Source organism: Rana temporaria, chromosome 6 (genome assembly GCF_905171775.1).
Source record: "Rana temporaria chromosome 6, aRanTem1.1, whole genome shotgun sequence".
NCBI classification, from domain to species: Eukaryota; Metazoa; Chordata; class Amphibia; order Anura; family Ranidae; genus Rana; species Rana temporaria.
Genome location: NC_053494.1, coordinates 106,610,755 through 106,623,238, shown reverse-complemented (window position 1 = coordinate 106,623,238; position 12,484 = coordinate 106,610,755). Strand labels below are relative to the sequence as shown.

Here is a 12,484-nt window from a genome sequence, read left to right as displayed (position 1 = left end):
TGCCGGTTGATTCTTTCGATTGGTGTGAAACAGGAGAAGTTCTGTTTTTGATCCGTTGAGTTTAAGATAACTCTATGTCATCCAGTTCTCTATCAAAGAGAGGCATTTCTCTAGACCGAGATGATGATCCATTTTGTTACAGATGCGAAAGTACAGTTGTGTGTCATCCGCATACGAGTGGTAGAGCTGCTTTTGGCTGCTGATGATTTCAAAAAGCGGGCGAAGATGGATATTAAACAGCACCGGCGATAAAGGGGATCCTTGGGGGACACCGCATGATACCGTGCGTTTTTCAGAAGTGAACGGTCCCAGTCTCACCACTTGTGATCGGTTTTCCAAAAAGGAGGAGAACCAGGATAAGTCACATTTTGCGACTCTGGCTACTTCCGATAGCCGAGTCAGCAAAAGTTTGTGGTCTACCGTTTCAAAAGCTGCGCTGAGGTCCAAGAGTACTAGAAGACAAGATTCTCCTTCGTCTGCAGCCTCAATCGCATCATCCCATATTTTGAGCAATGCTGTTTCCGAAACCCGATTGAAAAGGATCGAGCAAATTATTGGTGTCTAAATGCTGTTGCAGCTGTTGTACCACCACTTTCTCCATTACCTTGGAGAAGACGTTCAGGCCTGTTATGGGACGACGGTGTTCCGGGTCTTTGTGGTCAAGGGTGGGTTTCTTTAAAATGGGTTTGATTATACCTTGTTTCAACAGGGTGGGCACTGTGCCTTCCCTGAATGACTGGTTAATCAGCTGCTTGATAGGTGGTGCCAGAATGTCGGCACATTCCTTTAGCAGTTTGGTGGGGATAATGTCATTTGGCACTGTGCTGTTACGCAGGGCGCTGATGATATTTTTTTTGGCCTCAATGGAGATGGGTTTTAAAGTGAACCTAGTTGATTGGGGCTGATTTCTATGGGAGTTGGGCGATTGACCAAGGGGGGATTGAGGGGGTTACTGTTTTGCTGTATGCTTTCACGGATCCTTTCAATTTTGTTAATGAAGTGATCCGATAATTCATTGCAAAATTCTTGGGTATCAGAATTGGGGGCTTCAAGACAGACTGGATTCATGGTCTGGCTGACCAGCTTGAAGAGTTCGCGGGGACGGTTTAAGGCGTTGGTGATGATCTTGGAAAAATGTTTTTTTTTTGGCCTCGAAAATTTATTTGTGGTATTTTTTTGTTATTTTCTTGTAGATGGCGTGGTTTTCGTCTGTAGTGCTTTTTTTCCAAGCTGCTTCCGCTCTTCTGCATTTTTGCTTAAACAACGCCAGCTGGTCATTAAACTATCTGTGAGTTGTGTTTCCGGATGCAGGTTTTGCGTTTGGGCGCTACTGAGTCGGCTGACTGTAGTAGAGCTGCGTTAATGGCATCCAAGGTTTCTGTGGCTGACTGAAGTGAATGAATATCTTTTACTTTATTCCCTAATGTTATTTTGAAGAGTTCCGAATGGAGCTTCTTCTGAGATCTCGTCCAGTGCATTGTCACTGGTTTTGGTGGTTTTGTGAACGGGGCATTTTTGGTAATCAAAAATTTGATTACATGGTGGTCTGTCCATGGCAACGGTTCGTTTTCCAGAATTTTTACTTCCAGATCTTGTCTGAAAATAAGATCGAGCGTGTGGCCAGAAGTATGTGTGGGCCCACATACTAGTTGCTGCAGACCTAGTCCTTCCAGGTGGTCAATGCAGGCAACGGCGACAGGATCCAGTGAGGAGTTGGCCCAAAGATTGAGATCCCCAAGCAGCAAAAGATGTTTGCTGTTTAGTGCATAAGTGGAAATGAACTCTGTCAATGATGTGAGAAGCTGCGATTTTGGACCCGGTGGTCTATAGCAGAGTAGTATATGGACGGTCTCCTGGGGATTTGTTTGAAGCTGTAGAGTGAGGGTTTCCATGAATGGAAGTGTGTTTTGACGGACTGGTTTAGTGATCAAGAGGGAACTCTTGTAGATCACTGCCAGGCCTCCTCCTCTTTGCCCCACTCTGTTTTCTGTTATTATGCAATAGTTCTCTGGCACCAATTCACCCAGAATGGTGTTACAATCAGCTGTGAGCCAGCTTTCAGTAATAAAGAGGCAGTCTAAATCGCATTGTAAGATGAGATCATGAATTTGTTTTAGTCCAGGAAAATCTTAGACTCGGGCGTGCGGAGGCAGAGCAAGATTCTTAATGAAATCATCAGCAGTACCGCCTCCAGCCCCGTCCCTAACACACACTAGCCTGCTCTGGAGAAGGGGGGCGTGCCCCTTGCAAATTAGCACTGTAAATCAATGGACCCGAGGTCGAGAAAAAATATAGAGCTGCACCGCCTCCAACCTCGCCCCTAGCCTGCTCTGCTGAAGGGGGGCTGGCCCAGTGTATATCAATGGCAGGTCCAGGAAAAATATAGAGCTTTGCCTGTGGGAACCCTGCAAAATACATATACAGGAGGTCAAGGAAAATTCTATAGCAGTGTCTGTAACAGTGGCGGCTGGTGCTCAAAAATTTTGGGGGGGGGAAGCAATTGCAGCCTCACTGTGCCGTCAAATGCAGCAAGTGTGCCCGTCATACGCAGCCACTTGTGCCCGCCATACGCAGCCAGTGTGTCCGTCATACGCAGCCACTTGTGCCCGTCATATGCAGCTAGTGTGCCCACCATATGCAGCCACTTGTGCCCGTCATACACAGCCAGTGTGCCCACCATATGCAGCCACTTGTGCCCATCATACGCAGCCACTTGTGCCCGTCATACACAGCCAATTGTGCCCGTCATACACAGCCACTTGTGCCCGCCATATGCAGCCACTTGTGCCCGCCATACGCAGCCAGTGTGCCCATCATACGCAGCCATTGTGCCCGTCATACAAAGCCATTGTGCCCACCATATGCAGCCACTTGTGCCTGTCATATGCAGCCAGTGTGCCCACCATATGCAGCCACTTGTGCCCGTCATACACAGCCAGTGTGCCCACCATATGCAGCCACTTGTGCCCGTCATACGCAGCAATTGTGCCCACCATTTGCAGCCAGTGTGCCCGTCATACGCAGCCATTGTGCCCGTCATACTCAGCCATTGTGCCCGTCATACGCAGCCATTGTGCCCACCATATGCAGCCACTTGTGCCCATCGTACGCAGCCATTGTGCCCACTATTTGCAACCACTTGTGCCCGTCTTACGCAGTCATTGTGCCCACCATATGCAGTCACCTGTGCCCATCGTACGCAGCCATTGTGCCCACTATTCGCAGCCACTTGTGCCTGTCATATGCAGCCACTTGTGCCAATCAAATGGAGCCACTTGTGCCCATCATATGCAGCCAGGCGCATCCCCCGGCTGTCACTTCACTAATCCCACCCTACCGCCTGTGTGTGCAGCCGGTCTGGCGACACTTACCAAATGACGGGACTTCCTCCTTCTCTTCTGTAGTGGCGGCTGTGGCTCCTGTGTCCGCTCGGCTCCTCAGGCTTCCTCCGCCATGTCTCCTTTTCCGCCAAAGCGTTAGGCATCCAATAGGATCGCTTAAAACTTTGGCCAATCAGGTTTTACTGACCTGCCTGCTGATTGGCAAGGAGGAACGTTAGTATGAAAATAGCCTCTGGCTCTAATCACGTGCTTCAAAATACACACCACCGCCTATCCCATAGTATTTCATGTGTCTGGCTTTCTGAAAGGGGCCGGGCACATGAATAGGGAGGGCGGCAGAGGTGACGGGGGGCGGTGCACCCCTGCCTATCCCCGCCATAGTATTTCATGTGTCTGGAGTCCTGAAAGGGGCCGGGCACCTGAATAGGGAGGGCGGCAGAGGTGACGGGGGGCGGTGCCCAGACATTGTGGGCCCACCATGCAGGGGCCACCACTGGTCTTTAATCTCTGTCAAGTGCTGGGGTCTGGATCGCCTCCGCTGGTTTTCCTCCAATCGAGCCAAAGAAGCGGAGTGCGAGTTTACCTATAGCCCTCACACTGGAGACTTGTACACCATCATCATGGCATCTTAGGGCGGTGGGTACCAGGTCACGGGAGGGAAAAGCGCATGTGGCTTAGGGAGAAGGAGAGGGCCTCTGGGTGGACGTGGGAGAAGGAGATTGCTCGTGGGTGAATGTGGGCGAAGGAGAGGGCTCCAGGGTGGACGTGGGAGAAGGAGATTGCTCGTGGGTGGATGTGGGCGAAGGAGATAATTCCAGGGTGGACGTGGGAGAAGGAGAGGGCTCCTGTGTGGATGTGGGAGAAGGAGAGGGCTCCTGGGTGGCCAGGGGAGAAGGAGAGAGCTCCTGAGTCACCTTTGGAGAAGGAGAGAGCCCCTGGGTGGCCGGTGGAGAAGGAGAGAGCCCCTGGGTATTTGGAGGAGGCGAGGGCCTCTGGGTGGCCATTTAGTCAACAAGAGGGCCCCTGGGTGGCCGTGGGAGAAGGAGATGGCACCTGGGTGTTTGGAGGAGTAGAGGACCTCTGGGTGGCCATGGGTGTTTGGAGGAGGAGATGGTCCCTGGGTGGCCATTTAGTAAAGAAGAGGGCCCCTGGGTGGCCAGGGGAGAAGGAGAGAGAACCTGGGTGGTTGGTAGAGAAGTAGTGGGCCCCAGTTTGAAGGAGATGGCCCCAGTGTTGACCAAAATTGGAAGAGCTGATCCTTGGGTGGTTGGAGGAGGAGAGGGTGCCACCCTTCTTCCCTGAGGACGGGGACACCCTTCTCTCCCCAGAGGTAGGGGACACCCTCCTCTCCCCCCGGAGGACGGGGACACCATTCTCTCCCCCCGGAGGAGGGGGACACCCTTCTCTCCCCCGGAGGAGGGGGACACCCTTCTCTCCCCGGGGACCTGGACTTCATCCACTTTGACAGGTCTCTCCCATGGCGGCCAGACAAACCCTGCCCCCCCCCCTGGCCAACCAACACCGATGGCCACCCAAGCCCCCCCTCCCCCTTCACTAGCCATTAGCCGTTCTACTTTATTAGAGTAGAACGGCTGGTACTGGTACTTTTATAGGCAGTACCAGTGGGAAGCTAGACATTATTTCACCCGGGGCAAATAATCAGTTTGTTGCCCCCCCCTAATGGGAAAAGATTAGGCAGAAGTGAAAACTCCCAGGCCATAGCTGTTGAGTCAGCTGGCTCTCCCCTCCCCCGTGCGTCTTCTAGGTCTCCCCCATGCTCCTCTATCCCCCTCCCTGCTCCTCTGGTCCTCCCCCTGCTTCTCTGTTCCCCCACATGCTTCTCTATCCCCCCCATGCTCCTCTGTACCCTCATGCACATCCCCTATGGTTGTTCAGCTTATTGAAACACTTTACCATCAGCTCCTCCGTTCGCTAAAGACTTTTGCTGGGGACCAGGATCTGCCTGACACCTTAGTGACAACGGACCATAATTATATATATGCCTGATATTTTCTACAAGTTGTGAGTAGCCATTTGGCTGTTTGTTTACACAGTTTTATTAAAAGTTCTTATTCTACTGCACTTAGATTGGCGCATCCTTTCTTCTCTTTAGTGTGTGTTGGGGATGGGGCTGGAGGCGGTGCTGCCGATGATATCATTAAGAATCTTGCTCCGCCTCCGCCTGCCCGAGTCTAAGATTTTCCCGGACTAAAACAGCAACCGCTTCGCAGTGAAGCGGCGCATGCGCAGTGGACCTGCGATCAGCTGTAGTCATGACGGAGCAGCACCGGAAGTGACGTGGGTCCGGTTTCTGCATAGGTCTGATTTTTTTTTAAAACATCGGCACTGGGGAGCTACAGTTCATTGAGGTAACCATGAATGCCAACATGTACTGTGACATACTGATGCAGAGACAATACAGGTAACGCGACCAGGCTACAAAGAACATGAAGTATTGTGTCTCTGCAGTTACTGGAGAGGACCAAGACGCATATCTGTGTAACTCTGTATGCCACTGGAGAAGATAATATTGTAGTAGGTAGAGGTAATGTCATCACAGGGTATCGGCAATGTTTTGTGATGGCAGACCTAAGACCCATCATGCAAGCTAGGAGGGTATGAAGAACGGTAAACTGACATCAAGCCTTTTAGTTCATCAGAATTGCCGCAAGATCATTAACAGAAAAGATATGCCAATTTCTCTGCCGAGAAGCCATATACTGTATACATACAATTCTTCCATTTCCTCCCATGCTAGTGTCTTACATTTACACCTGTAATGCCGTGTACACACGATCGTGTTTTTGGCCCAATCAGACTTTTTTCCATCGGTGTAAAAAATAGAACATGTTTTACATTTTTCCGATGAAAAAAAAAAAACAATAAGAAATTCCGATCGTCTGTGTGGAACTCCATTGGAGAAAAATCCATGCATGCTCAGAATCAAGTCGACACTCGGAAGCATTGAACTTCATTTATCTCGGCTCGTAGTAGTGTTTTACGTCACCGCGTTTTGGACGGTCGGAATTTAGTCTGATAGTATGTAGGCAAGACTGATGAAAGTCAGCTTCATCGGAAATCCGATTGTGTGTATGCGGCATTACTGTTTTTCTTTAGTATGGATCAAAAAATAAGAATTTAAGTAACCTGTGTGAGAAAGATCCTTATTTACGTTGTATATTAAACACACTAATGTAGGATCATGTTTTGCAGGATAATGATAAGCGAACGCCTCTCCATGCAGCAGCATTTTTGGGTGATGCAGAGATTATAGAACGTCTTATATTATCTGGTAAATATGCTTTGTTTTTTGGAATTGGCCCCTGAAATATATATTTTTGCAGTTTAATAGGTGTATATAAAACAAACTAATAAGATGCTGTATGACTATTAACTAAACTGAAAAAGAACCTCTATGTCTATACATGTACAGTACATTCTCTTAATCCTAATTTTACATGATTCATGTATACAAGTCTGTCCAAAGCACATAATGGAGGCAAAATTACTAAAACTGGAGCAGACAGAATCCAGAGCAGTTACACCTAGAAACCAATCAGCTTCTAACTTCAGCTTGTTCAGTTCAGCTTTGCAAATGAAAGATAGAAGCTGATTGGTTGCCAGGCTTAGCCGTTCCAGATTATGGCTGCTTCAGGCCTAGTAAATTTCTTACACTGTTACCACAAAATTAAAATATTTACATTTCTTTTATTGCTGCTTACCAACTTTTTTACCTTATTTTTACCTGGTGATCCAGCCAGTAAAACATTTAAGCTTTGATTTTACTAAAACCAGAGAATGCTAACTCTGGTGCAGCTACTTTTGTCAAAGCTTAATTGAACACGCTGAAGTTAGAAGCTGATTGGCTATCAATGAAGCACCCATCTTTGCATTTGATTTAGCTATGCATTAAAAGCTCCTATTACATTGTCCAGCAAGTGTCAATAAGCCTAAGCGTGTCTGCAGTGTGCACTGTGGAATGGGACTTTTTGGGTGTCAAATAACAATAAAAATAAAATCTAAAAAATTACTTTATTCACAAATCTTAAAAATTTTAGCAAACAAATAAGAGATTGCAATAAAACACATCAATTGTTATCTGCATCACATACAGTATCTCACAAAAGTGAGTACACCCCTCACATTTTTGTAAATATTTTATTATCTTTTCATGTGACAACACTGAAGAAATTACAGTTTGCTACATTGTAAAGTAGTGAGTGTACAGCTTGTATAACAGTGTAAATTTGCTGGCCCCTCAAAATAAACAGTGTGTTTCAGAACCCAATGATCCATTGGTACAAAAAGAAAAGAGGATGCAAGTCCAAAAAAGAGGCCCTGGAGACGGGATAGGATGAGATTCAAGGGAGATTGGCCCAACCACCTCCTCAACAAGAGGAGAGGTTACTTTATAAACATCAATCTCCCTTGCATCTTATCCAATCCCGTCTTCAGAGCCTCTTGTTTGGACTTGCATCCTCTCTTCCTTTGTACCAATGCATCATTGGATTCTGTAACACACCGTTTACCTCCCGATGAAGACTCTTTATGAGCTGAAATTTGTTGAAGTTTCTCAAGTTGACATGGAAGACGTCTTTATTGATGGAACACATATATGATGTAGATAACCATTGATGTAGGCGTATTTGATTGCAATCTTTCATATGTATGGTAACATTTTCAAGCTTTATGAATATGGTAATTTTTTAAAAATTTTTATGTTGAATTATTTTTATTAAGAATTTTCTGGTACAATATTTTTATTAAAATGCATAAAAAAGAGGAAAAACAATCGACAAATTCCCACGCAGGGGATATGGACATAAAGCAAAAGTATACATAAAGCACATAGTAGAAAACATACTATTAAAGGAACTAATTACAAATTACCACCGTCTCCCCAGCCGGGGGCCGGGGGGCAGTGCGATATGCCTGAGCCAAAAGGCCCAGGGGCCAAGGCAGGTAAAAGGGGGAGGGGGCGGAGTTATCCGCAAAACGGGGGGGGGGGGGGGGAAACAAAAAAAAAAACAAAACAAAAAAAAACCCTTGCACAACAAAGGAAGAAAGAAGGGAAGATAAGAGCAGAACAGCGAGCAAAAGCTCAGAAACACAGAGAGAAAGAAAGAAGCCTCAGGCTGGAAATAAGGACAAATTAAATTTAGAGCCCCAGACTAGACGGGTGCAAACTAGGGAGTGTATCGGACCACCATGGGGCCCATACCTTAAGAAATTTAGCATGAGAGTCATGGAGGACGCTAGACATCTTTTCATGGATCATAAGAGTGGTCAGGGTATTCTTGACCTCTGGGAATGGAACAGAAGGTTTTTTCCAGGCCCTCGCTATTGTCCGCTTGGCAGCGATAAATAGGTATGTAGCTAATTTCTGCTGGTGAGAGAAAAGGCCTGGGATTGGGCAGTGGAGTAATGCATATCTGGCGTCCATACGGAAGGGGACATGAAATAGGGAAGATAATAGGCCAAAGACCCTTGACCAGAATCTAACTAAGCGGGGGCAGGACCACCATATGTGCAGTTCATCTCCTCGTTGACCACAACCTCGAAAGCACCCGTCAGCACACGAAGGGTTCGACTTGGCAATGCGAGCTGGGACCCAGTACCAGCGTAGGAGGACCTTATAAGCTGCCTTTTATTAAGAATTTTCAAACAGTACAGATCAGGTAGAAAAAATATAACTGTATCTAATTCTAGTAATATATCAAATCAAATAGGGCACATAGGCACAATACTCAGAGTATAAATATAACCATAGATAGAAATAATCTGCATCTAAATGACATGGCTGTCAAGACTATCACATAAATTGGTAAGCTGTATAAGATTAACCAATCAAGTACAGAAAAGTAACCATTGGAAAGTCTGTGTACACGGTAGGCAGAGGACTTAGTAAATACTAATGCCACGAACATGATAGGTCACACCGATGAGAACGGTCTGATGGACCATTTTCATTGGACCAAACCGATCGTGTGTGGGCCCCATCGGTTATTTATCCATAGGTTAAAAAAAAGCCAACTTGTTTTAAATGTAACCGATGGATTCCTAACCGATAGAAAAAAAACGATCGTTAGTAGGCATGACCATCGGTTAAAAATCCACGCATGCTCAGAATCAAGTCGACGCATGCGTGGAAGCATTGAACTTCGTTTTTTTTCAGCACGTCGTTGTGTTTTACGTCACCGCGTTCTGACACGATCGTTTTTTTAACCGATGGTGTGTAGGCACGACTGACCATCAGTCAGCTTCATCGGTTAACCGATGAAAACGGTCCATCAGACCGTTCTCATCGGATGGACTGATCGTGTGTACGCGGCATTAGGCATTTCAGGATAGGTTGGCAGTATCATTAGATTAAGTAGTTATGCAACCATCACAGAAGTCTAGTGGGAAATGGGAAAGGGTATTGGGAACAAGAAAGTGAGGAGAAAGAAAGTAAAAAAAAAAGGGGGGGTCAAGTAGTACATGTGGGAGGCTCCCGGAAACATCTGAATTCTCAGACCTTAACTGCAACAAAGGTGTCAAACTCAGAAAAATAACAGAAATTATACCATGCCGTCCACATTAGATTGTATATCTCAGACTTATCATCATCCCATGCAATCATATGTTCCTACGCTGTCAATCCAAGCCATTTCACAAGCCCGTTCGGCCAAGTAGGGTGCCTCAGCCCACCGCCGGTTTAGCAACAAGATTACTACTGTATAGAGCAGCAACATGACTGCAGAAAATGAATAAGAACAATTAGAAAGACATCTGTTAATCATTGCAGACTGCAAGTACAGTATATATTTTAATAATGTCAAGAACCATAAGTTCTCATTTTGATACTGCACTGCAATCATATATATGCACCGGAGAAACAGATTACAAACTGCTGGAAGCAGATAGTCCTTCTTCAATAGGTTCTAAATCCTGTCCTTTCCCTGTGCCATAGAAACCAGCTTTTCCATCTAAGGCCTCGTACTCACGACCAAACATGTCTGCTGAAACTGGTCCGCGGACCAGTTTCAGCGGACATGTTCGTTCGTGTGTAGGCAGTAACGTACAGAATTCCAGCAAACAATCGTCGGCCAGACCGTTTTCCAACGAACAACTGTTTCCTGGTCTTGCTTTAAAACAGTCTGCTGGAATCGTGTCCGTCAGACATGTTCGGTCGTCTGTACACAAAAGCAGCGTACAAAAACCCCGCGCATGCTCAGTCCAAATGAGGAGACGGGAGCGCTCGTTCAGGTAAAACTCGCGTTTCTTTGGGATATGGCACATTCGTCATTAGAAACCTTTTATTCTAGCAAGAGAACAATGTCTTAAAAAGGCGCACTAAACCACATTTTAAAGCCTCGTTTGATTAATTCTTCTCTTGCTAGAATAACCCCGTTCTCTTGCTGATGCAATTTCAATAGAGTTGTCCCATACTGAAATGTCACATTTCTTGCTTGTGATGTAATCCTTTAATAATGTTTTCTATGCCAGACGTGTGTTTTGGTTGGTGGTCCTCCATAATTTAGAGTAGTCATTTTTGTAAAGGAATGTGCATTTTTTTAATTTCTTTTTTTGTTTCTAGTTATGTCACCATTTAAACTATTTTTTTGTAACATGTATTTTTAAATTTTTTTATTTTTTTTGGTGTTTCATGAGAGAATATTAAACCATGTTGGCACACCAAATGTCCCCCCCCCCCCCCCAAGGAGTGTGTCCTTTGTAAATTACCCATTGTATATTTATTAAAGGTTTGCTGCCTAATAATCCCCACAGTATATCAAACAATAGACATGTTTTCAAATGAAAGCAAAAGGCCTTTTATTCTGGCAAATGTCATCACAAAAAATAAAAAGAACGGCAGCACTAGAATAGATAGCAAACTATATGCAAACTTGCATTTCCAACATGGTGAAGGATAAACTTCCAAGCCTCAGGAGCCAAACACAAAAATATTAAGCAGCAGCACACAAACAAAGGAACCCAAACTGTGGTAGTACAAACAAGATGTCCTTTATGTGGAAGGAAATGGAAGGCAGAAAATCAACGTTTCCTCCTCTTTCCAGCCTTCCCTCCAGGCAGCCTTCCAGCGGATCGAACACGGGGTCTTGCAGGTGGGGTTGATGTGGCAGCAGGAGGATGGTGTTCCGCAAGCCGGGCCGGGTCACATAGCCCAGTGTCTGGGGTCAGCAGGCCCCTCTGCATCCACCAAAGGACCTGGTTCATCAGGGCCTTTGCCAGTCTTCTCTGGTCCTCCTCCCCTTCATTTAAATCATGGGCCAATGAGGCACTGAAGGCCTCTGTGGGGTTGAGGGGGGCCCTCATGATGGCGCTTGCCTCCTGGATCATGCGGAGGCTTGCCTCCTCCACAGGCCTCAACTGCCTCCTTCGGCCTGATGGCCTCACCTGGGGGGGAGAAGACTGGCTGGTGGTGGTTCTCCTGGCCGGGTGGACCTGCTGCAGGCCACTGGGCCCAGCCTCCTCCTGGCTGCCACTGACCCCGGCCTCCTCCTGGCTGCCACTGACCCCGGCCTCCTCCTGGCTGCCACTGACCCCGGCCTCCTCCTGGCTGCCACTGACCCCGGCCTCCTCCTGGCTGACAGACACCTGAGGATCTGCCACCTCCTGGCTGATCTCTTCTTCCTGTGTGCAAAAAAAAGGAATTTTTTTACAATTTCGCTAAATAAAACCACACTCATTTTCATGTTTTTCGTTCAGTATTTTCTGTTCATTATTACTTGAATACACTCTACTTCTGACCCCTGCAGTTGTCATCCCTGACACCTATTTGTCTGTACACCTTTTTGTTAGCTTTTTTCCAGCTTGTTTTTTTTTTTTCAATATCTAATCATTAATCCACCAAGAATTTTTTACGCCATAAATATAGAGGAAACTACTATACCTCCTCATCGAAGGGTGGCAGATCTGCATCTCTGTCAGCCAGGCCCTCTTCCTCCGACTCTGCAGGGCTGTGGTCATCTGGGGAATGTCCGCTGGAAGGTAGCATGGAGGAAAGGTTGGAAGAAAGACTGGACATCGTTTTCCTGCCTTCCATTTCGTCCCGCAAAAAAGCCATCTGTTTATAATACCACAGTTTGGGTTCCTTTGCTTGTCTTGCTGCTGCTCCCGATTTTTTGATTTTATTAGCT

At 46.4% G+C, this 12,484-nt stretch overlaps 1 protein-coding gene across 1 annotated transcript in view; it reads left to right on the top strand.

Moving 5' to 3' along the window:
- Positions 1–12,484, top strand: part of ANKRD44 (ankyrin repeat domain 44) — a 217,624-nt gene that overhangs the window by 38,444 nt on the left and 166,696 nt on the right. The window contains 1 exon segment of the mRNA XM_040357119.1: positions 6,555–6,633. Coding sequence (XP_040213053.1) covers positions 6,555–6,633 — 79 coding nt within the window.